At 41.8% G+C, this 27,388-nt stretch overlaps 1 protein-coding gene across 1 annotated transcript in view; it reads right to left on the reverse strand.

Moving 5' to 3' along the window:
* Positions 1–27,388, reverse strand: part of jag2b (jagged canonical Notch ligand 2b) — a 104,691-nt gene that overhangs the window by 9,092 nt on the left and 68,211 nt on the right. The window contains 13 exon segments of the mRNA XM_034162075.1: positions 2,253–2,366; positions 2,621–2,734; positions 3,450–3,563; positions 3,662–3,757; positions 3,760–3,822; positions 3,911–4,073; positions 8,525–8,698; positions 8,863–8,909; positions 9,256–9,271; positions 9,273–9,370; positions 12,790–12,903; positions 13,010–13,123; positions 14,150–14,269. Coding sequence (XP_034017966.1) covers positions 2,253–2,366; positions 2,621–2,734; positions 3,450–3,563; positions 3,662–3,757; positions 3,760–3,822; positions 3,911–4,073; positions 8,525–8,698; positions 8,863–8,909; positions 9,256–9,271; positions 9,273–9,370; positions 12,790–12,903; positions 13,010–13,123; positions 14,150–14,269 — 1,347 coding nt within the window.

A 27,388-nucleotide genomic window follows, 5' to 3' on the forward strand; every position in this document is an offset into this window, starting at 1 on the left:
ATAACGGATTAGCATATGTAGTTCTGCTTGCTGCGGCTAACACTACTAGTAAGCGCCAACTACCGTTAGCATACACGAACACAAACTGCTAGCACAGGAGAACATACACCAGGCTAATTGGTACAACTGCATGAACATGATTAGTGTTTTACTTGATGTGACCAATTATTCAATTCAATGTTAACCATGTTCCAGAAAAAACAAGGTTATGATTCATAGGACAATCATGTTTCTGGATCCTGTGCCTTTCAGACAAAGAGAGACACCTGAGAAGCTCTTACGGCATCACAAGGTCGCTGGTGATGCCAATACCTTGAAGGTCCAAGTCTTTAAGGTCCTGGCACTTCCTGTTTTACTATACAGTTGTGAGAATATTGTGACCATGAGATCTCTTTTGGAGAATCCTTGTGTCCAACAAATAGTTACTTTGGAAGACTCCGTTTTGACATTGTGATCACGTAGCACATTTCTCTGGTGCCTCATTATTGTCCTCAATAATGAGGCACCAGAGAAATGATTAACCTGGCTGTAGGAGACTGTTACTCTCAAGAACTGGGGATGAGCTGTTGTCTGCCTGGGTGGCTGGGTCCAGGATTCAAGGCATTTGTGTCCTGTGGTGGATGCTCCCAGACCTCAGCTGAACCACATCCAGAAATATGGTAAGTCCAGGAAATTTATATCACTGTGCCACAAATCTTGGTGAAATGACTGATCTCATCAAAAGGATGAGTCCATTAAAGTTTGACTGACAGTCGTGGTGAAATGCATCCATTATATCAGATGGAAGGGCTTTCAGCGCGGCCCATTTTGTACTTTAAAAGAGAATATTCAGCCAGAAAATACTTATTCTGTACACATCTCTTAAATTCTTTTATTACTATATTTTCCAGAGTATAAGTCAGATTTTTTTTCTGTATGATGACCCAGTTTTTAAAACCGCATTCCCTGGAGGTACATTTAACAAGACAGGAACTCATTAGCACATGTGCACACCATAGCATGTGCTATTACTTAAGAACTTTTAATTTTTTTTTAATCCACTCTTTAATTTGGGATCTTTATGGATTGTTGTAGTGTACTTTTTTATTCTTTTATTACAGGCGTTCATTTTGTTTAGTGCACTGTTTCACAGGAAAGCCATATGTAAACACTAAAGACAAAAAAAACAACAACAAAAAGGTATGATGTTCCAGTATACAGGTCACACCATAGAAGATGTCACAAGACCTCCTAAACTAGTAAAAAACAAAAATAATCAATCCCCTGCTAATGACACTTCAGAAATTGCAGTAGTTTAAATCCAGGGGGAAGACTAAACCTGGCCAATGGCCCTCAGGGAATCTGAGATCACTGTTTAACGCCAAACCCTATCAAGGAGAGTGGTTCCGTAGCTAAGGATGTGCAACATGCATTTGGCATGAGGGAAGGAGGTTCTTCAGTTTGGTGGGCTGAAGGTCTCAACACTGCTTTTTGCAGATGATGCGGTCTTGTTTGCTTCGTCAGCCAGTGACCTCCAGCACTCACTGGGTCGGTTCGCAGCGGAGTGTGGACCGGCTGGGATGAGGATCAGCACCTCTAAATCTGAGGCCATGGTTCTCAGCAGGAAACCGATGGATGGCCTACTCTGGGTACGGAATGAGGTCTTGCCCCAAGTGAAGGAGTTCAAGTACCTTGCCGTCTTGTTCATGAGTGAAGGGACAATGGAGCATGAGATTGGCTGGAGAATTGGTGCAGCAGGGGCGGTATTGCATTTACTCTACCGTACTGTTGTGACGAAAAGGGAGCTGAGCCAAACGGCAAAGCTCTCGATTTACTGGTCAATCTTTGTTCCTACTCTCACCGATGGTCGTAAGGATTGGGTCATAACCAAAAGAACTAGATCGCGGGTACAAGTGGCCAAAATAGGGTTCCTCAAGAGGGTGGCTGGTGTCTCCCTTAGAGATAGGGTAAGAAGCTCAGCCATCTGTGGGGACCTTGGAGTAGAGCCGCTAATCCTTCACACGGAGAGGAGTCAGCTGAGGTGGTTGGGGCATCTGGTAAGGATGCCTCCTGGGCACCTCTCTAGGGAGGTATTCCAGGGAACACCATGGGATCCCCAGTCAGAGGTGGTTAATGTGGCCTGGGAAAGGAAGACTGGGGTCCCCTACTGGAGCTGTTGCCCCGCGACCCGATCCCGGAAAAGAGGTTGAAGATGAGTGAGTGATGAGTGTCTAACGCCATCAACCAACCAGCTGTGTGGAGCCGCATCTCACCTGTGTTACACGTGTGTCCCCCCCACCCAGGTGGGCAGGAGCAGTGGAAAGCATCCCCGTGGTCGTAGCAGGTGCCGCCATTACTGCAGGTGGTTGCATCGCACTGCCTCTCGCCTGGTCCAGAAAACATATGAAGATGAAGCAGCGATCAGGTTCGTTAGGGTAACAGTGAGAAGGGCTCAGATCCAAATCTAGCTTTAACTTATTTTTAACAAAGTTTTTTCTCTGTTCAACTTTACTGTGGAGCAACAGACGTAATATCATGTTTTCAAAATACCAATACTGGTGGGAGAAAAATACTTGTAGACAGAAGACTAAGCTAGGAACTGCCACATACATGAACACAAACAAGCAGAGGCAGAACTCACGAGAGTGACAGGTCTTGCCCTTCCAGTCACTGACGCACTCACAGTAGAAGTCATTCACCAGGTCCACGCAGCGCCCGCCGTTCTTACACGGGTTTTGCCTGCACTCGTTGACGTCTGGAAAACAGAAAAAAGTTTTAAAATTACAACAAGCGCTGGGCACATCGCGGAAGCAGGAAACAAACAAGATCGTGTTGATGAGTCAAAGTGTAGCAGAGTCTGAATTAGACAAGGAAAACACAAATAACTGCTTTGGCTTGATTGTAATGTTCTAAATCAGCTGAGTTAATCTTGTTTGTCGTTGAGTCTTCAAAGTCCCGCGCAAGTTTGGAGGTCAATGCAAAGGCCTTGCGAGATTGTCACAGGAACATTATCTTGCAAGGCAAAAACAAAATCAACACGTCTGATAGCGGTAGGTGGTATAAGGGATAATGTATCCATATGAACTTTACATTCGGGTTAGCAACTTATTAATACTGTCGTACTGATTCAGAACAGATACACGCCTAGTGACAACACTCTACTTTCCCAAAACATGCTCAAATTGGACAGAAAGTCTGAATTATCCAACAAATTATTTCACATGGCAAACAAAATCAACTAGGGTTCAATTTGGTCCGAACTAAGACCACCCTTTTTGGCCAGACCAACACTCCACAGAGTGGTCCGGAATGTGGGCCAGGGACAACTTTCACACCTCTCAGATCGCAGTGAAAAGCCCAAAAGGCTGAACTACTGAAATTTGATGTGAAAGCACCTAAAAATGCTGTAAAAACAAACTTGACTTTGATGAGTAACTGTGTAGAGTCGAGACTGAACGCGAGTGGCTCACCGAGGTCACAGAGTTGCCCCTCCCAGCCGCCAGGACAGAAGCACTGGAAGGAACTGACACCATCGATGCAGGTCCCTTCGTTCTTACAGGGATTACTGATGCAGTCATTAATATCTACAAAAAAAAAAAAAAAAAAATCAGGGCAGAAGTAAAAAAAAAAAAAAGAGTTCTGTACTGAGTTGTACACATCACTGAAGGTTAGTGCTTCATACTCTCGTGACAGTAGACGCCACTGAAACCCGGATCACAGACACAGGTGAAGTTGCCTCCTGGCTGGCTGACACACTGCCCTCGTGGTCCACAGATGTGGAGGAGATGTGCCTCACTTCTGCAGAATCGTTGGTCGCTATAGTGATTGTGCAGCTGTCAAGCACTGTAGAGAATACAAAGAGGATTCGATTCTACATCAAGTTTCTTGTGGTTTATCGCGTGACCGGCTGCTGTATGATGAGTGCCGTCACCTTGACACTCTGTGGTTTGGCAGTTATCCCTAATGCTGTCGCAGGTTTTTCCTTCATAGCCTTCAGGACAGGCACAGTAGAAGTCCTGGGTCATGCTGTGGCACCTTGCCTTATTCTCACAGGGGTTTGGATCACACGGATCTGAGGGAGACCAGTTTGGGACCTGTGGAGAGAGAACAAAGACTGTTACAACAGAGTACCAGGAGGTGAACCACGACATCTGAAATGCTCTGAATGAAAACATGACATCTTGAGGAGCTTACTGTACAAAAGGGTGGACTACGCTGTGACACCTGGATAACTCATCAAGCAAGGGACTGCCCGTTGGGGTGAAATACAGCAGGGATGTTGTGTGCCCAATGGCTGCTACGCATGAAAGGTCCCAAAGAAACCTTGAACATGACAGCTAACGGGGCAGAGGAGGCAATGGCTTGTAATCCAATGACTGTGAAGGACCACGGTCATCTGGGATTTTCCGGCCAAAAAGTCCAGGCGTAGGATCTGTCAAGGACCATGTGTTTGCTGACGTGCAATGATATTCAGACGTAAAACAAACCCAAGTGCAAGGGTCTCTAGATCAACCCTGGATACACAATTTCACCATTGTGTCCACCAATCGACCAAGAGACAATCTTCCCAATCATTGAGGGATTGCCACGATGTACAGACAATGGGTAAATAATTCAACATACCAGCAATATATAATACAAGTCATCACAAAAAAGCAAGAAAATGTTACTGCCAATACTACGCAACTAGAAGGTTCAGTAAAGCTACTTTGTTCACCAAGATTCATTCCTTCTGAAACAAGTTTGTTAAAACAAGAATTTCTCACAATGGGGGAGGTGATGGTCTAGTGGTTAAGTGTTGGGCTTGAGACTAGAGGATCCTCGGTTCAAATCCCAGCCTGACCAGAAAATCACTAAGGGCGCTTGGGCACTTTAATCCCCTAGTTACTCCCGGTGTGTAGTAACTACCTTGTATGGCAGCACTCTCACATCAGGGTGAATGTGAGACATTATTGCAAAGCACTTTGAGCATCTGATGCAGATGGAAAAGCGCTATATAAATGCAGTACATTTACCATTTAGATACCATCTTCAAAGGCAAAGGACTGATCTCTAGCAATGGTTTAATATCAATTAGGTTGCTTCTTTAGTCCCGGGACCAATGTGGCATGTTTTCTGTGGTTCAGTTCGCTTTCCAAGTGGATCAAAGCCTCTAAGCAAGTGTCATGTGTAAGCATGCTGCTCCCTCATTGGTCAGACATGCTGCATGTATGTTCCAGGATTTACAGGGTTCCTAGACATAACTGGTTTATTCCTCAAAGACAATGAGATGTTTTGATTTTTGTCTGTAGGGAGCCTAGAATTTTTTTAATGCAAAATTAGAAAAAAAAAGTGACTGAACAGTGCTTTCTTTTTACTAATTCTTTAGGGCGATGATTTTTTAAAACATTTTTTTTTAGACGGCGCACCTTGCACAACTCTTGATGCCGTTGGTCTTGTGAACCTTTGGCCAAAGCACCAAAAATATAAATGACAAACATCCATATTGCACAACGAGCTGCATCTTCTGACTGTAAAACAAAGTCTAACATGTAGAATTCACATTAGGCTCAAAGGTTTGTTCCAGCTGCTTGGTTTTTGTTCTTGCAAAGAGCAAACTGCAACATGGTCCATGTTTGTTTGGTCTTGACTGGAAACTGAAGGTGTGTTCACACCACCCCAAATGATCTGAACTTGCTGAGGAAAGAAACAATCAGACCGAAATGGAACAAAGAGGGTCAATGTGTGAGAGTATCTTAAGGTCAGAAAGAAAGCCAGGTTCATATTAGAATAAAAAAAAATGACCCAATTAATGATTTAGTCGGGTCCAGCCACACGTGCCGATGCTGCGCGCTGCTGCATCCACAATCTAATGGAACCACCTTCACTAGCAACCATCCACACGGACCAGCGGTCCAACCCCACATCTTGAAAGTAACCTTCTGTCTGCTGCGCTCACGTGGTACACAGACACACCTCAAACCGCATCCTGTCAACGACGTCATCGGCATTAAGAAACCCGCGTGCTGCTCAGACAAACACATGCAGCACTCTTCCTTCCACATGATACCAGTAGGTTCCAGCAAAGATTCTCATCATGTAGAAACGATAGTATGTGTGAGTTACTGTTGCACAACTTGGTGCACTGGTGGTTCCCCTGATCTGTGAAGATTTGCTGAAGTGGAACAAGAATTCTTTCAGTGGAAATGAATGGGAGAAGAAAAGTCACAGCAAGAAGAGTTCAGCGTCACTCAAAGTGTGCACTCTTATCCAACACGATGCAGAGAAGAAGTTATCTGTCAGACCACCATGACGGAGAAAAAAAAACAAACCACACACCATGGGGACACGCTTTCGTCATGTCTCTGCACTCAAATGTAGACGTTAAAGCAAAAAGTCCCTGTTTACGTAAACACAAACCAACTGCATGTAAACAAGTCGCACCCTTTTTACCATTAAGGTCCTGAGTAAGAGTTGAAGAAGGCCAAATGGGTGCATCAAGTCTGGTCAGGTGGTTTGTTTTAGCTGAAGTCACAGGACCAAATACATTTTCTTTTTAACTGTGCAGTCGGACTCTCAGCTCAGATCTATGAACCATAACAGATCAGCATCAAGTTCACAATAAAGACACATATGAGCCCCCCCCCCCAAAAAAAGTAAAGCACCTTGGATAAAAAACTTGCATCTGTATGTGTTAACTCACTTTAACAGTGTTTCTCTAGGGGCAAGTTTAACAGACAGGATAGCTGCATGGCACATGTACACATCACAGTGTGTGCTGTTACTTAACATAAGGACTTTCAAATTCCAAAAACAAACCAGTCTTACAAATAAGATATTGGAAGCTATTTGATGCCATTTGGACAACAGAAAATGTCAGTGAATTTTTGCAGGAAGCCCTCAGCTTGTGATGTGTGGCCAAAAAAAAAAAAGAAAACCCTTACATTTCAAAAATTAGCAAGACGGTCAAATAAATGTGCAATAGATAACATAATGGAGGTTATTGAAGCAGATGAATGAGGACTGCTGACCCGCAGCGTTGGAACTTTTTTCCTCCACCAGCTGTTTAATTTGGGGTTTATGTGCATTGCTGTAGTGCACGTTCATTAGTAGAGTTTTTGTTTAGTGCGTCAATTCCAGGGAATGCCCCATATAAATATTTAATAACAATAATATTATCATTTAAAAAAAAAATAGATGGATGATTTTTTTGTACATATGTTGCACTGGAGTATAAGTCGCAGGACTTCCCAAACTAACAAAACCTTTGCGACTTGTACTCTGGAAAATATGGTACAGTTCTTACAAGGACACCCAGAGAACAGCAACTGATTAATTAGACAATTATATTTTCACACGACTGGAACATGGTGCTGGACGCATGGTTTTGGCACAACAAGACAGGAATGCACACCATGCCGTAGTAGGTCTCAGAGTTTGGTAGTATGCGGGCAGCGATCCAGCAGCAGCTCATTCAGACGGCTCATATTTATAGTAGACTCACTAAAATAGGTCTGGCTGCAGACCAGCAATGTCCTCCATTCAGGACCCAAGAGAAGCAGCGAAGTGTCAGTTTCATCTCTGCCGGCTGACACTGGCTTAAAAACATCCATGATCTAAAATTCAGAGTGTCGCAAGAATACCAGTATGTCACCATTAAATAAACACATTAAACACAGCGGGATTTTAAAGCCATTATCGGCTGGTGCGTGTAGTTTAACATGCAAGAATGGGGCTGTGCCACTTTTAGACAAATAAAATAGTTTATCATTCTTAATGACTATTTAGGTCGACAGTTTAATAAAATAAAATAAAAAAAAAAGACTACAAAAGCACTGATGAGGTGTTTAAACTGCTAACAGCGAAGTCAACAATCACCAGATTTATGGACAAGGAGTGCAGCACCAACTATACTGGCATTTATAATGTCAACATCCTGCATTTAATAACTAAAGTGTCTTATTAAAGAAAGTGCTATGTGCCTTTGTGCGAGCTGCCATGCATTAACATTCATAGCCATGCTAATTACAGACAGCGCTAACTACAGCTGGGTATCAATTCAAATTTCAAGAATCGATTCGATTCCTATTCTTAAGATTAAGAATCGATATTTCAATTCGATTCAATCTGATATTGATTTGGGTTAGTGTTATTAAAACCATTCTTTTTTAGCTGTTACATGATTGTCTAGTTATGCAACATATTCATACTACTTCACAAAATTTAGCATATACATGACCCAAAGTTGAGCTGTTTTGCTTTAGCTTGCTTGGGAATTAGGAGATGTTCATGCTAACACGTCATACTGGTCTCGCTCATGTTCACCTCTTTAGCCATTTACGGGTTGGTCAGGAGTTAAGCGGAGTTGTGTACAGCCAAGATGGTGACATCTAGACTGGTCCTATTTAAGCTACAAACCCATTCTTCAGAAAGCCTACAGGTAACGTCGTGGTGGGTCTGTCCAGAACATATGCCGCCTATGATTTTAAGCCACACACTGCCAACGTGACTGCCGTACATACTTTTTAATCCATATTTAACATCGTGTGGGACGAGACTGACTCACCTCACATAACGGCCCAGAAAAGTCCAGCGGGCACTCGCAGACGAAGCCGTCTAAAACTGCGTGGCAGTGCCCCCCGTTCTGACACGGTTTGCTCTCACACTTATTCCGCTGGAGCTCACAGTGAATGCCCACGTACCCGGGCGGGCACTGGCACCGGTAACCCCTCGGACCCTCCTAAAGCAGACAGAGTTTGAGAGATGGAGCTGCAGAAACGCATTTACTGAATACTGATTCTTATGTGCTACTTTAGAAAATGTGCAAATACTGCAACCAACAACTATAGAAAATAATTTAACACTGAACTGTTCACTTTGCATAAAATTAAGAACAAAACCTACCTTGCACGTAGCTCCATTCTGACACTGACTGTGACAGCTGCTGATGTCTGAAGAGAAAGCAGATCAGAATGACGACAATCATCACATGATCAATATTAAAGATAAACTCTCACACCTGTACTAATTCAGCGTGGTTCAGTCAGTCAGGAAAGAACTAGTGAAGCAGAAAAAGTAAAGCATGTGGATATTAACCGCGTGTACATGGGATCCTGAGAGATCATGAGCATGCACCTTCAAGTCACAGAGGCAGAGCAAAAGTATCAGTTTGCTGAGAGGAACGTGTTACCGCGTACAACACCACAGTGACATGAAGCCGCAGTTCAGTGTCCAGCAGGAGAGGGCACCAGTGAGCAGACACAAAGGCAAGAAAAGAAACGGAATTAAAATACTGACTGATGTCACAGTTTTTTTCCAGCCCATCCCCGAAAACAGCGGCAGTGATATCCACCAATCAAATTTTTACAAGCGTAAGCGTTGATGCAGGTCTTTGCCGCACACTCGTTTACATCTGTGAAGGCAGGAAGCAGACGGACAGGGTTCAAATGGCACAAAACAGGGAAAAAAAAAAAAAAAAAAAAAGGACAAAGAAGAGACACCTGCAATCCAAACCAGAAAGCCCGCAATCCAAATATTTAAAAAACTGACACCAAGAACAGTTTTAGTTTTGTTCGGAGATTGAAGTTCTCTGGAGTCGCTGGATGTGAAGCGCACAGCTAAACATGATACAGTACAAAATACCAACAGCACATTAACAGCAACTAGCGTGAGCATATATGCTAGCACTAATTTCTACTGTGTGACTGTTTTATGCTAATGCTAACATAGCTATAACATCAAATATTGTCTAAGCAACATCTAGTGTAAAAAGTGCTACATAAATGCAGCAACCAATATATTAAAATAGTAATTCTCGTAATTAGGTGGTACCAACGTCACTGGTCATAAGTTATTGTAGTTTTAACCCCCAGCCACAATGTCAACCAAGTATAATTTATAAAAAAAAACCAAACAAACATCAAAACTGTGTTATTACTGTTAGCTGTAGGCAGCTAAGTCTAAGCTAGCTAACAAGCAGGCTAGTATTAGCCATTAGCTAATGTCAGACCATTTCTCTGCAACTGATACGTTTTCGCTCAGATGGTGACAAGCACTAAATTTGGTCCAGGTACGCTAGAATTCCTTTTACTCATACAAAAATTGGCCACTTTACATTTCAAAAAGGTGGAGTTTTTACAACATGGCCATCACAAATATGGCGCGTTAAACACATACCATTTTAAAGCAGTTGTATTAGATTATAGTTAAAAACTATAAAGTCTGAAAATGTAAATACACCCAAATACTATCCTTTAGAAAGTACTTCAAGTCATCTTCATCGCTTAGGTTTAAAATTTAATTTTAAAATCAAAAATGGACTGAACATGTGGACTATAACAAATGTGACAATAGATAAACTTAACTGTATTTTATAGAGATTAAACAACAGGTGGAAACAGCAAACTACACCTACAGCAGATGTTTAGCTCATATTAAAAAAGGAAACTTAATTGTTCCATCCTGATCTGCATATAGACCCCCATCAGCTAATACAAAACAAAAACAGATACACTGATACAAATAAACTATTTGTGGGTTTTAATCCAGATTTGACACAACAAACATGAAAATACATCGGTTTTGTGCAAAAATATGACAAACCGCAATTGTGGCTGCCATCTCGGAATTTAAAGTGACTTTTTTGGGGGCTTCCCTCTGTTGCTTGAGATCACCACTGTTGATCCAGTAAAGACTTGCCATAATTTTTACACCAGTTGCCCTTCCTGACACAACCCGTACAGTCTCTGGTGTTCCCAAGTGGGTCTCCCAGACAAGTACTAGGTCAAAACTTACTCTGCTTACTTTTGAGATTTCACGGCATCAGGTCTTCAAGAAGTGACACTGGGTCAAATTTGCTGCTTTTTCTCTCCAACGCAGTGAACTCTTACGTGTGTATGTGTTTGTCTGCTGTACCGGCTGCATTCACACACTGATGGTAGAAAAACTGTTTTACTGGATGTTCTCACTGAATTAGTGTTGTTGAAGCTCAAAGCAAAAACTCTGCTGTGAAAATTAGCCAATTATTTAGATGCCACACTGTCAACTCTGTTTCAAGATTTTTTTTTTTTTATTTGAAATGAGTCTCTGCACTAAAATCTCAGTAGCTACATTTACATAACAGCAATATTCTGATATTAACCCGATTAAGGCCTCGTGTCCTGATAGCACTTTTTACTGAGCGCCAGTTTTTTTCCCCCCAACTGGTCTAAATAAGAACTGAGCGCTTGCAGCTGCCTCCAGGAACAGCGCACGCGCGTGCACACACACACACACCTGAGAGTTCTTAAAGCACTGCACTCCCATTAAAAAAGTAATCAATTGTTTCACCTTCAAATATAAACAAAGCTCCTCAATCCACACGTTTTGCCTCGGACTTTATGTGACCTATTTGTCACTGAAGCATGCACATTTCCCTGAATATTCCTTCAAGTTTATTTATTATTGAGTTCTCCCGGCGTTGGCGTGAGTGTAAACAAAGTTACCGGCTAGCCAGCCGAGTTTACATGCGGCATCTTCATGCTGCGTTCAGGGAAGTTCAGTAATTTGGTGTGCAGTCTTAGGAATTGTAGTGAGATTACTGTTTACAACAGTAACATGTTCCATTACCGTGTTACAGACAAATGTAACGTGATTACAGTAACGCGTTACACACTGCAATATCAGTCGGGATCAAGACACAAGGTGAAGACAATCTCAATAAGACATTCTGATTACCTGAATCTGAATAATTTCATAAGCGGAGTAAGTAATGATCTAAGCTATTTTTTTTCATATGTAGGGCATAAGGGACTCTGGAACATGCAAACAGGAATACAAATGGAATATTCCATAAACAACTTAAGTAAATATAATATTCATAATATTGTCTAATTTAGAATAAGGTCAATAGATTGTTGCATCATGGTGGGATGCCAGCAGTGGGGGAACTGTCCATCGTCGTCTTATTGAAATAATCAGAACATCTAGTTTACCGCCCGCTGCACACCGACAGAACGCGAGCGCAGCTTTACACCTCGTGTCCACATCCCTCAGTCACTGCAAACAAACCTCCACGTGCGTCACGTTTGTGTCACGTTTACATCTGTATGTCTACAAAAAATAGCCGGTGATGTCACAAGGAACAGTGAGACACACCACCCCCCTCGCCCCCCCCCCACCACAACAACAACACCACAAAAGAGCTCCTAAAGTGACACAGCAGATAAAATGAACTCCGAGTGTATAATTCCATTCACAAGTTTGGAGCATGACAAAAAAAAAAAAAAAAAAAAAAAAAAAAAAAAAAACGCCACTGCTCCAATAATCAGAAGAGGGGGTGGAGATGCAAAGGGGGATAGTCCGTGGGGAGTCCTGCTGTATATATATATATATATATATATACACACACACACACACACACACACACACACCTGTCTTCTGAGTGGATTCAAACACCCCACACACACAGCTACGACAGGAGGGCAGCCTGGAATCTGAGACCTGAGCTGTAAGATGAGACTGAACTCTTTGGATCTCTTTCCTGTACCACCCCCACCCCCAACTTTGGTTTACTGCTCTATTCCTTTTCCTGGCTTCATGCCGCTCAAGTCCGCTTGTCCGGATGAAGCGATACAGATACAAACGCCACCACCAGCAGCAAACAGCCCAACAGAGACACGCGAGCAGCTCATAAATCATTGGGGGGGGGGGGGGGGGGTGTCAGCTGCTAGCTTGTCCAGGATATTGACATCTTGCACTCTGGCCATAAGGCTCAGGTTTAATCCAGATGACAGTGTCTGAAAGCATACAGACAGGAAGCACAAAAGATAAAAGGAAGATTTGCGGACTCGCCTCTCTGGCAGGTCTTTCCTTCCCACTGCGGCGGGCACACGCACTCAAAGCCATCCGCCAGGTTGACACAGGTTCCTCCCTGAGCACATGGACCAGACACGCACCCATCAAAACCTGAGGAAACAAAACGTACAACTCAGGCAGGATTTACGTGGAGCCGCCTGCTGTACAAGCGATGCCAGCGTTTGTAGAACGAAGGCAGAGCGGAGCAACGACTCACTCTTGGGCGCAGGTCGGACCCTCCCAGCCTGGAGGACAGCGACACTCGAACCCCGTGGGAACAGAACGGCACGTACCGCCATTGGAGCAAGGATTGGACAAACAGGCGTCATCGCTAGAAGGAAGGATGAGAGTGGGAATGAGAAGTTTCAGATCAGTACCTTCTGCTTCTCTACATGTTCTTGGCGCTCGTGTCAGGTTTCAGATCTTAGTTTTTGGTTGAGTTCTTCCTTCTTCCAGTTTGAAGGAGTTAATCCAACAGCAACATCTTAATTAACACCTCAATACATGAGACTGAGAAATAAATTAGACTTCTGAAGAACTACATGCTGCAGATTTTAGGGAAAACGACACAGGCAATTCCCAAAAACTGAGCGACCATACAAGAAGGAGAGTAGTGAGGGAAGCCACCAAGACAACTCAAAGAATTATAGGCTTCAGTTAATAACACTGAAGAAACAATGGTGCAACATTTGCCTGTTGCACCCCCATTCACTGTGTCATGTTAGAGTGGAATAAAGAAGGATTTTACAATGGATCAAATCTAGGCTCTGGTTTCCCATGTGCCTTCTGGCAAAAACTGCAGCTGAAATGTCTTGCTCTAGCAAAAATCTCTATCCCACTTCATCAAGCTGGATAACAGGTGATGCAACAGACAAAAGCTACACAAAAGTTTCTTCAGATCTGTCTGGAAGTCTTGGTGGCTTCCCTCACTAGTGTCCTTGCAGTATAGTCACCCAATTTTTGAAAACTAGCAACTTGACACAGATTTGTTCCATTCAATAAGGCTACGGATCTATTTTAGGTGATATATAAAACAAATAATGAATGTTTTTTCATTCGTACAATGGAAAGAATATTTCATGAGGTGAAAGATGATCCGTTCAATGAGGTTGTGGATCTATTTTAGGTGTTATATAAAACAAATAATGAATGCCTTGTTGAATGGAACATTTCATCTTTCACCTCATGAAATATTCTCACCATTGCACTCAAACATTCATTATTTGTTTTATATATGGACTGTAATTTCTTATTACATGATAAAGATGAGGAAGGACTACACTCTGCGTAAGAGACAGACTGTAAGAAATAAAAGTCTTCCCCAGCCACCAGAGAAAGCAGGGCAGCATTCTCTCACCTGTCTGGCAGTTCTTGCCAGAGTAGCCTTGGGGACAGACACACTGGTACTCATCTGGTTCCGTGTTCATGCAGGTCCCTCCATTGATGCAAGGATGGTGCCGACCACAGTAATTCAAATCTAGAGATGGAGACATATTTAGTCAGATTGACGGATTAAACGAGTGTCATCGGGAGAAGACATCCGGTCACCACAAATCAGTAATACAAAGTGTCAGGGGATCACCAAAGTACACATTTATGCTAAATATGAATGGAAGTGGTCAACTGGTTCTTGAGATATCATACTAACAACTGAAAACAGGCAAACAGATGGACATGCTGTGTGTAAAGTTGCTGATTTTTTAATACCATGTTTCTCGTGCTCGTATCCATGTCAACATTATGTTTCCATTAGAGAGATCATTTCAATAACAAAGGAAAATTCATTCAACATTACACAACGGAAAACACAAATACTCAATAATATAAACATAAAAAATAAAAATAAAAAAAAAAAACTTTCCAGAAGGATGTGTAAACAGAAGTAGTTTATCCAGGGGGTACTATAGCCTGAATTATGTATTTCAGGACTGTACATGTACCAGTATTTGCTGTCTACAGGCACCTTAACACTCGTACGCATTTATCCCCACACTGCTGCGCAATTCACTGTGCCAACGGACCCACTTTGTTCCGCTGGATCCCGCGCTTTGTGCTGCTGGACGCTGCATTATATAATTATTTCATAGCAAATTAATCATTTTGCTCTCAGAACATGGCTGATAAAGACGCCCTCTAACTGCTCCTGAAATCAGAGGAATTTTCTACAGCTGCAGCTTTTCTCGTGGTCGTCATGACGTGGAGAACGCATTTGGAATCATCTCAAAGGTAATTATTTGCAATATTGATATGGTAATGACTTGGGTAAAACAGTTGCATTTTCATTCCTTATGAGTATCTGTAAAATTATGTTTATTACAGATTTAACATCTCGTCATAATCGTTCAGATGCGCTGCGCTTTGATGCGCTATTGCTGAACGTGCTGACACTCTGTTTTTGAATAGGTTGCGTAATGTTCACATTGCTGGGATCAAGTTTGTGCAAGTGTCAAGGTAACTTAAGAATCCTTTGAAGCCACATTCCTACAGATTCTTTGTCATATCGGGTGATACAACAGAACCACATTTCCAGGGACTAGTTCCACTTCTGGATTTGCATTTGTGGTTCCACCAGGTGGACTAACCCAGACCAGGCCCCATCATTTAAATGTCCTCCTAAAGCTGCAGTGTGTACGATTTAGTGTCATCTAGTGGTGAGGTTGCACACTGCATGATGCAGTCACCAGTCATGATTTTACGGTTGACGATTGTAATTCCACTTTAGACCTCTAGTAGTGCTGCACGTCGCTGTGGCTTCACATTTCCAGACTTTTGATTTAATGTTCTTTCCTCTCTGCACGTATGATGTAATCTGACATTCTTGAAATTAGCTGCAGTGCTGGGGAAGGTAGAATTTTTCCACTTTCTTGCATGCTTATCTAAACACTTCCCATTTCTAGCCTGGTTCAAGAGCTGCAACTAATGATCATTTCCATATTTGTTGAATCTGTTGACTTTCTTGATGAATTTGATTTGTTGTTTGATCCATAAAATGTCAGTAAAAACTGGTTACTTGTAGGATAACTGAATTACAATCTGGTCATATTTTAGCTTAGCATTTAAAATTTGCTCCGACTGTAATTCTGTCTGCACAGAATTCCCCGAATATCAGTTTTGTGTTTCCCAAAGTCCAAGACGATGTCCTCAATTGTTACACAGATTATTTATTATCACAGAGGAAGACAGAACCACAAAATATCCACATCGGAGAAGCAAAAAAGGTAGAGCCCCCCCCCCAGCCACTGTAAAAAAAAAAAAAGCAAAATAAAGAAATGAATTTAGCAGTGGATGAGTCGTTGCAGCTCTACTTTGTTCCCAGTCCAAACAGCACCCTTGCAGTAGGGACGAGCGCCTCCAGTTCCTCCGGGTAGGTTGTGTCAGTCAGCATAGGTATTAGTCATGTGGTGGGAAAAGCACCAATTAAAGACGACTGCAGACTAATTTAGATCAGCAGACAGGTTCAAAATCCTGGGGCAAACTTCAAACCAGCCTTCAGACGGCTAATTGGACACAAGCCGTTTGCTTGTTTCATCGTTTATCCCGTTAGTCTCAGGAATTCCCAGCAAGATTGTCTGAGACTTTGTTCAAGCTGCAGCTTACAGAGGAAACACCTTCAACTCCATCCATCCCGCTGGTCACAGAATTAGCTCCACCAAACCCTGCGTGATCCTTGCACAGCCTCCCCAAGCTCAAGTCCAGGTCACCCTAAAGGCTGATGAATAAATGAGCAGGAATCTGTCGCCACCGGGGACCTTAGGAGCCAGTCTCATCCCCCGAAGAGCTCTTGGTGATGAGGGGACGCGCGGGGATCGAGTGTCACCGCTGCTCGGATCACACAAGCAGTAAAACAATCCAGCACCTGGTCTCCAGTCAGAGTGGACAGTAAAGACTTGGCCGTTCATTAAGAACCCGTACAGGACAGAGAAGGACTGAAATCGGGTCCAAATCAGCCAAAAAACATTCAGATTACAGAGTTAACATTCTGCCTTTTAAAATGCAAACATTTAACCTACTTCTTAAAAAGAGGAATTTCAGAATATTAAAGCAAAATTACTTCAAATTCAGCTCTAAAAATGACCTCAGTAAATCAGAAGAAATCCCCAGTATGCACCACATGCCTTGGTTCTGTTACTGATTGGACATTTTACCGTTTGCTTGACAATATACTTGAAATACCAACTGGGATTCCATTAAAGATTTTGGCAAATGTTTTGCAATATTTTCAGTAAATCAAAAAACAACAACAAAAAAACAAAAACAAACAAAAAAACCTTGCAAAATGACAGCATTTCAATTGCGTAGTTGAATTCTGCTGCTGGGTTTTATCCTCTTTCAAAAAAAAAAAAAAACACACACACCTCAATTGGCCATAAATTTTTTTTTTTTTTTAAATACGCATTTCCATTAAGTGTATTTTCAATTTGCCACTTCAGCTTGTACAATTCGGACGGTAATCGCAACCCATCTTGTGACAGGCCTGAATCAAACTGGAAATACCCCAAATTACCTGGTACAGGTCTTGGATCATATGACCAGCAACATGTCCAACTACTTCAATTCTGATGCCACATCTCACTTATAATTTAACTGGAAAATTCTGGACTGAATGAATGTATTTCAATCCACGCCAAGCTGACAGGATTGGCAGGATTTCCTCAGAAGCTCCACAAACCAGGAACTCTACATCCTTTGAGGTGAGTTTTGACAGCAGTTTCACACCTGTATAAGTAACATTATAAGGCAACAAACATTTGAAGCCAGAAGGTTTTCTGGAACAGTCAGAAGTTCACATTAAAACCAAAACAGAATATTAAAATATAATTTCTGACAATACTGGTGTATAAAAATGGGAGAAAACAGCTTTGATTTTATTTTTAAGTCACTATTTTAGGCACAGGTGAAGTGTGTGTGTGAGCAGGTGTTGGTGGTGCACATCACAGGATTGCCCTGCTAGTGCAACAGATAAACAATCCTGCAAATGGTGATGTAAGCATCAAATTCACCACAAATACTCCTTAGACATTACTCTGTTGAAATAACTGATTAGCCACCTGAATTTTCAATAGGCCGCCATGTAGGGGTCAATTGAAGAATTACACAGGGGTCAAAATTAAAAGATGCTCCAATCGTCTGGTCATAAATATTCCAAAAAGGTATAGTTTGAACTATCTGTGACTGAATGTTATGGAGTTATGGAGTAAAAACAGCAAGAATGGTGACAAAGGTCAGTTTCAGTTTGTACAGCAGGGGTCAAATGTTAAAGTTGCTCCAATTTTGGTAGAAAGTGATCGTCCAGTGGGTTTTATGACATGTCACATATGTCAACCCGTATGTAACATGATAACTAAGAATGACACATGGTCCAAACTATTCCTTTTTAAAACTCTTAACTAATTACATGACATACATTACACTAATTCTTGCTGTTTTTACCCGATAACTCCATAACATTCAGTCACAGATAGTCCAAACTATACCTTTTTGGAATCTTTATGATCAAGCAAATAATGTGATATAGTTTTCAATATGATTATAGAGCATCTTTTCATTTTGATCCCTGTGTAATTCTTCAGTTGACCCCTACCTGGCTGCCTATTGAAAATTCAGGTGGCTAATCGTTTTTTTTTTTTTTCAAAGAGTGAAGACTAAGTAGTATTTGTGCAGTGTTGCCACAGTTACTTTGAAAAAGTAATCCAATTACTGATTACTCCTTGAAAAAGTAACTTAGTTACTTTACTGATTACTCAATTGGAAAAGTAACTAAGTTACATTACTAGTTACTTTCCCCCAGCTGCCGACAACAACCCTCTGCCACCTTCAACATTGACAATACCTGTTTTGCCAATCTCACTTTATAGTCACCCTTTGACTTCAATGAAAATAATGATTTATAAAAGTAAAATAAAGACCTCTTCTTGACCTCATATTTAACTGTTGATAGCATTGTAACAGTAAAATTGCAATTTCTAACCTACATTGTTTATAAATGTAACTTAAATTCATTCTAACATTTTTCTAACATTTAAATTCTCTCTAAACATTTTACTTGTCAAAATTATTATTATTTAAGTAGTATAGTAGTTGTAGTAAAAAAAAGGGCTTCAAAACTGGACCTTTAATCTAGGAGTGTTGTGTGTGTGTGTGTGTGTGGGGGGGGGGGGGGGGCACATCCCTGCCCCACACCCCCATTCCATCTGGATTCGCCCCTGCTTTGGCGTTTGAGCACAAGAATGGATAACATTTATTTATGCAGAAAACATGACCAGATTACAGGTAGAAATTTTTATTGCGTTTTCACATCATGTGGTCCTCAGAAAGAGCGTTTAGGTGCATTTGAGTGGAAATAGTGTTAGTTGTTGACGTGTTGCGGAGGATAGCTGTTTTTAGCAGCAGATACGGAGCAGCTCGGAGAAAAAAAAGCATAAAAATGTCTTTGTAAAGCTCAAGTGCAGGTGTGCTATTGTCACTGTGCTTTAAGAGGTGAGGACGAGTCATAGCTGCTGCAAAAAAAAACGCGGATGAAAAGCTCACAGCTCGCTTTAAAGTGGGCAGTTCAGTCAAACCCCGACCTCCTGCCACGGACCAAGTTTAATGCTGCTATCAACCCACAATGAAAAATAATAGTAACGCACAGTGACTTGGAGAAATAACTTTAATCTGATTACTGATTTGGAAAGATTAACGCGGTTAGATTACTCGTTACTAAAAAAGTGGTCAAATTTAAGTAACGCTTTACCAGCATCACTGTATTTGTGCCCGAATTTGATGCCTAGTATCACCATTTGCAGGATTTCGCTCTAAATCAGTGATGTCCAAACTCTTCCAGAAAGGGCCGAGAGGGTGCAGGTTTTTCTTTGCAGCCCACTGACTCCAGCAGGTGATTTCACTGATTAACATCACTTTGAGCAGGTGGGATGAGTTCATCAGTGAAATCACCTGCTGGATTCAGTGGCTGCAAAGAAAAACCTGCACCCTCTCGGCCCTTTCTGGAATAGTTTGGACACCACTGCTCTAGATATTCTCTCATCTGCTGCACTCTGCATCCTGCACTGCAATCAACCAGGGAGACAACCGGTCCATCCTCTCTTCTCCAAATTAACCATCTATCCATCAGTCAGGTGACACATGTGCGTTACCGGGGCTTTTTCCTGGTCCTGAGGTTCAGAACACTAAGGCACCTGCATCCTGGATCAAACGCTTCTAAACATTGCTCATCTTTTATACTTTTGCCCATCTTTGGTACTACTGACTCTTCAGACATTACTACATTAACATACAGTGTTTTATTTAGTAACGAGGTACAAATGACCAGCTGACATTTGGTCTGACAGGGCGCTAAAACCGTTCGCTCATACAAATCTCTGCATGTGCTAACATTAGCAACACTCACGGGAACAAGGCGCAGCTGCAGATAAGGCTTCACACATTTTATATCTTTAAAAAACAACTTAAAAGTGAGCTAAACACAGTAGACGTGAAGCGTCTGTCTGACCTCGTCAGCAGCAGTCTGTGATTTACTCTGCCTCCACAAAATCGTTTGCGAAGCAGAGCAATCACCACTGTTCTCACGGCTGCAAGCACTCAACATGTTTTGACAACATTTTCCGCAAGTGGAGGGGCTGTGCACGAGCATCGCAGTCCTGAGGTCCCCTCAGGGGGTCCGGGGGAATGTCCCCCCGCTGTGAAATCAATCAATCAATCAATCATTTTTTTATATAGCGCCAAATCACAACAAACAGTTGCCCCAAGGCGCTTTTATTGTAAGGCAAGGCCATACAATAATTATGTAAAACCCCAACGGTCAAAACGACCCCCTGTGAGCAAGCACTTGGCTACAGTGGGAAGGAAAAAACTCCCTTTTAACAGGAAGAAACCTCCAGCAGAACCAGGCCTCAGGGAGGGGCAGTCTTCTGCTGGGACTGGTTGGGGCTGAGGGATGAGAACCAGGAAAAAGACATGCTGTGGAGGGGAGCAGAGATCGATCACTAATGATTAAATGCAGAGTGGTGCATACAGAGCAAAAAGAGAAGAAACACTCAGTGCATCATGGAACCCCCCAGCAGTCTACGTCTATAGCAGCATAACTAAGGGATGGTTCAGGGTTACCTGATCCAGCCCTAACTATAAGCTTTAGCAAAAGGAAAGTTTTAAGCCTAATCTTAAAAGTAGAGAGGGTGTCTGTCTCCCTGATCTGAATTGGGAGCTGGTTCCACAGGAAGGAGCCTGAAAGCTGAAGGCTCTGCCTCCCATTCTACTCTTACAAACCCTAGGAACTACAAGTAAGCCTGCAGTCTGAGAGCGAAGCGCTCTATTGGGGTGATATGGTACTACGAGGTCCCTAAGATAAGATGGGACCTGATTATTCAAAACCTTATAAGTAAGAAGAAGAATTTTAAATTCTATTCTAGAATTAACAGGAAGCCAATGAAGAGAGGCCAATATGGGTGAGATATGCTCTCTCCTTCTAGTCCCCCGTCAGTACTCTAGCTGCAGCATTTGAATTAATTGAAGGCTTTTTAGGGAACTTTTAGGACAACCTGATAATAATGAATTACAATAGCCAGCCTAGAGGAAATAAATGCATGAATTAGTTTTTCAGCATCACTCTGAGACAAGACCTTTCTGATTTTAGAGATATTGCGTAAATGCAAAAAGCAGTCCTACATATTTGTTTAATATGCGCTTTGAATGACATATCCTGATCAAAAATGACTCCAAGATTTCTCACAGTATTACTAGAGGTCAGGGTAATGCCATCCAGAGTAAGGATCTGGTTAGACACCATGTTCTAAGATTTGTGGGGCCAAGTACAATAACTTCAGTTTTATCTGAGTTTAAAGCAGGAAATTAGAGGTCATCCATGTCTTTATGTCTGTAAGACAATCCTGCAGTTTAGCTAATTGGTGTGTGTCCTCTGGCTTCATGGATAGATAAAGCTGGGTATCATCTGCGTAACAATGAAAATTTAAGCAATACCGTCTAATAATACTGCCTAAGGGAAGCATGTATAAAGTGAATAAAATTGGTCCTAGCACAGAACCTTGTGGAACTCCATAATTAACTTTAGTCTGTGAAGAAGATTCCCCATTTACATGAACAAATTGTAATCTATTAGACAAATATGATTCAAACCACCGCAGCGCAGTGCCTTTAATACCTATGGCATGCTCTAATCTCTGTAATAAAATTTTATGGTCAACAGTATCAAAAGCAGCACTGAGGTCTAACAGAACAAGCACAGAGATGAGTCCACTGTCCGAGGCCATAAGAAGATCATTTGTAACCTTCACTAATGCTGTTTCTGTACTATGATGAATTCTAAAACCTGACTGAAACTCTTCAAATAGACCATTCCTCTGCAGATGATCAGTTAGCTGTTTTACAACTACCCTTTCAAGAATTTTTGAGAGAAACGAAGGTTGGAGATTAACAAATCAAACTGGTTTTTGGGACTTCCAATTTGGATGGACAAGACTAAGAGACAAGCTTTCAAATGAATTAAAGCTCTGTCTGGGTTTTTGATTAATTAATAAGCTGGGATGGAAGATTGCTGCTAATCCTCCGCCCCGGCCCGTGCTACGAGCATTCTGACAGTTAGTGTGACTCGGGGGTGTGACTCATTTAAACTAACATATTCATCCTGCTGTAACCAGGTTTCTGTTAGGAAGAATAAATCAATATGTTGATCAATTATTATATCATTACCAACAGGGACTTAGAAGAGAGAGACCTAATGTTTAATAGACCACATTTAACTGTTTTAGTCTGTGGTGCAGTTGAAGGTGCTATATTATTTTTTCTTTTTGAATTTTTATGCTTAAATAGATTTTTTGCTGGTTATTGGTGGTCTGGGAGCAGGCACCGTCTCTACGGGGATGGGGTAATGAGGGGATGGCAGGGGGAGAGAAGCTGCAGAGAGGTGTGTAAGACCTACAACTCTGCTTCCTGGTCCCAACCCTGGATAGTCACGGTTTGGAGGATTTAAGAAAATTGGCCAGATTTCTAGAAATGAGAGCTGCTCCATCCAAAGTGGGATGGATGCCGTCTCTCCTAACAAGACCAGGTTTTCCCCAGAAGCTTTGCCAATTATCTATGAAGCCCACCTCATTTTTTGGACACCACTCAGACAGCCAGCAATTCAAGGAGAACATGCGGCTAACATGTCACTCCTGGTCCGATTGGGGAGGGGCCCAGAGAAAACTACAGAGTCCAACATTGTTTTTGCAAAGTTACACACCGATTTAATGTTAATTTTAGTGACCTCCGATTGGCGTAACCGGGTGTCATTACTGCCGCCGTGAATTACAATCTTACCAAATTTACGCTTAGCCTTAGCCAGCAGTTTCAAATTTCCTTCAATGTCGCCTGCTCTGCCCCCGGAAGACAATTGACTATGGTTGCTGGTGTCGCTAACTTCACATTTCCTCAAAACAGAGTCGCCAATAACCAGAGTTTGATCCTCTGCGGGTGTGGTCGTCGAGGTGGGGAAAAAACGGTTAGAGATGTGAACGGGTTGGCGGTGTACACGGGGCTTCTGTTTAGGGGCTACGCTTCCTCTCACAGTCACCCAGTCGGCCTGCTTTCCCGGCCTGCTCGGGATCTGCCAGGGGGTAACTAACGGCGGCTAAGCTACCTTGGTCCGCACCGACTACAGGGGCCTGGCTAGCTGTAGAATTTTTCCACGGTGCGGAGCCGAGTCTCCAATTCGCCCAGCCTGGCCTCCAAAGCTACGAATAAGCTACACTTATTACAAGTACCATTACTGCTAAAGGAGGCCGAGGAATAACTAAACATTTCACACCCAGAGCAGAAAAGTGCGGGAGAGACAGGAGAAGCCGCCATGCTAAATCGGCTAAGAGCTAGTAGCTACGCTAAGCTAGCGGATTCCTAAAAACACGCAAAGTGAATAATGTGTAAAAAATTTAGAGGTGATTCAGCAGAAGGAGTGCTTTAGTTAAGGCACGTAAAGATTACACTGGGAAACAAATCGTAATCTAGATAACTAGATCAATCTAACTGCGCAGATTAAACAGCTAACAGATACAGAAAAACACCGCTGTGCTCCGGAACAGGAAGTGATACAATACCGCAGTGAGAGCCAACCACCAGTAGAGGCAAGCAAGAAGGAGTGTAGTGAGTGTAAATAAATAAATAAATAAAGTGCAATTTGGTGCATTCTGAGAGCACTTTGGTCAGTTTTTCTTGTATTAAAATACAGTGGTATTTGACACTTATACAAAACAGCCACCATTTTTTCGTGAGTGTGGTCAGAAGAGTGTCTGGGGAACACTTTCTATCCAATGCTTGTATAAGCAACATCTTTATTGCACAGCAGACACCATGCAGTGCTAGGTCTTTTTTTAAATTAAAAAAAGTGCATCACCAGATCAATACCACATAATGCCAAATCCCACCACCAGACCAACTGAATTCTCAATAAAGTGAGAAATGCCATCACCAGAATGCAGCACTTTCAAATACCACCAGTTGTAATATAAATAATAAAAATCACAACCACTCAATATACCTGTTCAGTATTTAGCGTACTGCTTAAATTTTACCTCAAACTATACTCAACAAAAATATAAACGCAACACTTTTGGTTTTGCTCCCATTTTGTATGAGATGAACTCAAAGATCTAAAACTTTTTCCACATACACAATATCACCATTTCCCTCAAATATTGTTCACAAACCAGTCGAAATCTGTGATAGTGAGCACTTCTCCTTTGCTGAGATAATCCATCCCACCTCACAGGTGTGCCATACCAAGATGCTGATTAGACACCATGATTAGTGCACAGGTGTGCCTTAGACTGCCCACAATAAAAGGCCACTCTGAAAGGTGCAGTTTTGTTTTATTGGGGGGGGATACCAGTCAGTATCTGGTGTGACCACCATTTGCCTCATGCAGTGCAACACATCTCCTTCGCATCATCCGTGAAGAGAACACCTCACCAACGTGCCAAACGGCAGCGAATGTGAGCATTTGCCCACTCAAATCGGTTACGACGACGAACTGGAGTCAGGTCGAGACCCCGATGAGGACGGCGAGCATGCAGATGAGCTTCCCTGAGACGGTTTCTGACAGTTTGTGCAGAAATTCTTTGGTTATGCAAACCGATTGTTCCAGCAACTGTCCGAGTGGCTGGTCTCAGACGATCTTGGAGGTGAACATGCTGGATGTGGAGGTCCTGGGCTGGTGTGGTTACACGTGGTCTGCGGTTGTGAGGCTAGTTGGATGTACTGCCAAATTCTCTGAAACGCCTTTGGAGACGGCTTATGGTAGAGAAATGAACATTCAATACACGAGCAACAGCTCTGGTTGACATTCCTGCTGTCAGCATGCCAATTGCACGCTCCCTCAAATCTTGTGACATCTGTGGCATTGTGCTGTGTGATAAAACTGCATCTTTCAGAGTGGCCTTTTATTGTGGGCAGTCTAAGGCACACCTGTGCACTAATCATGGTGTCTAATCAGCATCTTGATATGGCACACCTGTGAGGTGGGATGGATTATCTCAGCAAAGGAGAAGTGCTCACTATCACAGATTTAGACTGGTTTGTGAACAATATTTGAGAGAAATGGTGATATTGTATATGTGGAATAAGTTTTAGATCTTTGAGTTCATCGCATACAAAATGGGAGCAAAACCAAAAGTGTTGCGTTTATATTTTTGTTGAGTGTATATCTCAACATTTTTGAATGGTTTATCTCTTAAAGAGTAAAAACTGAAGGAAATCAATTGTCATAAAGTACCGAAATTAATTATATGAATACAAGTCCATGATTATACATGAAGTCCTTCAAATTTTTAATGTTCCTGAATGTTTAATTTAATTAGCACTTCAACTGTATGTACGAAATAAGTATAAAAATTAACAAATGTTCTTGATTTTCAGTTCATATAAGTTTTTTTTTTTTTTAATATGTTCATTCTAAAGAGGTTTTACTGTATTTAAATTCAACAGGTACACATACAGACACAGCGGAGTAACCACAGAAACTCGACAGTCCTGCTTTACCGCATGCCCATATACGGCACATATATGAAACGGTCTTTAAACTAAATGAGAACAATGAAGTAGGAGCGCTATTCCTGACCAGTGCGTCAAAAGACATACAGGCCAGGGAAATGAAGCAAACAACCCCATGACTCTCTTTAATAGGCTAAATAATGTGTTTTCTCTTGTGGGACGGGCGGTAGTGGCCCAAATTTGGCAGAAGCAGGTTGCAGGAGCAAGATGAAGAAAATAGTCCCGCGCAGTGCTCCACTATGGATCATTTCAATTTGATCAATTATAATTCCAATTTAAAATAAATGACTGTTACACAATTTGATTGGTTTGGTGAAATTTGTCACCCATCCAGATCTCTATGTTTTAGCAATTAAGAATATGCTGTGGCAAATCAACTATCATAATTAACTGAATTCTTAAATAATTGCAGAAATAGAGCATTGCAGCGGAGTACAACGAAGACCGATGTTGCGACTCCAAATGAGCGTGGTGACAGAGTCGCGACCAGAAATCCTTGCGCACAACTCAATTTCTGGTCCTTTCGTGTCAAAATAGTCAGATTTTTTTTAAGTTAGTGCTTTTATAGAGGAAATAAATGTTAAGATGGAAACAAATTTTGATGAAAATGCATCCATATATGGCGGTTTTGCAGCTTTGTGTTCTCTGGTAATAACGGTGCACGTGCACCGGCTTAGGAAAACCTGCTCCCGACCACAAACATGCTTGACCACCTGAATTTCCTGAAGAAAATGAAGGTCCGCTCTCAAAATGCGGCTTCATAATATTTTGCGACTGCTTTATGCACATTTTAATATCTCATGTTATGCAGCCTTCTGGTTGTAGTCAGCAGTCATCATTCTGATCGGAACGTGACCGGAAAAGAGCATTAAGAATAATTCACAATGCAGGGTTTCAGGATCATACCAATCCGTTGTTTATTAAATCAAAGATATTAAAACTTTATATGATTTCATTTACGACTGTTCAATTGATGCAGAAAGTGAAAAATAAACAATTACCTTTCAGAATTCAAGAATATTTTAACGCTGAGAGAAGGAATGTATAATTTAAGGGGTTTGTATCATTTTAAATTTGCTGGCGCTCGGATGACTAGGAGGTGCTTTGGTCTCCATTTGTGCCCCCCCCCCCCCCCCCCAAAAAACAAAAACAAAAAACTGAATAATTTACCAGAGTAACTTAAGCGATGTCCAGATATCAACTGGTTCAAATATTTATACAAAGAAATGGTATTTTCTAGATTTGTATTAGATGACTGTGGTTGAGATGTGTTATATGTAGATGCTATTATACTGGAACCTTTGTATTTTTTGTGTGTTTTTTTAGTTTGTTTTGGGTGCTGTCGGGAGAAATATTTGACTTCTTTTATCTGTAGCTATGTGCTGTTTGGATGTAAACGTCTATGATCAGGCAAATATGCCTGATTTTATTCGACTTCATACAGGGGTGGAGGCAGTGATAATCGCTGCTTCCTCATACCCCTTTAGGCACCACATATTTTGTGAAGGCCTGTGCAAAGAGGTGGGTCTTCAGTGAGGACTTACAAACATTTAAGGAGGGT

The sequence above is a fragment of the Thalassophryne amazonica genome, chromosome 21 (assembly GCF_902500255.1).
Source record: "Thalassophryne amazonica chromosome 21, fThaAma1.1, whole genome shotgun sequence".
Taxonomy (NCBI): Eukaryota; Metazoa; Chordata; class Actinopteri; order Batrachoidiformes; family Batrachoididae; genus Thalassophryne; species Thalassophryne amazonica.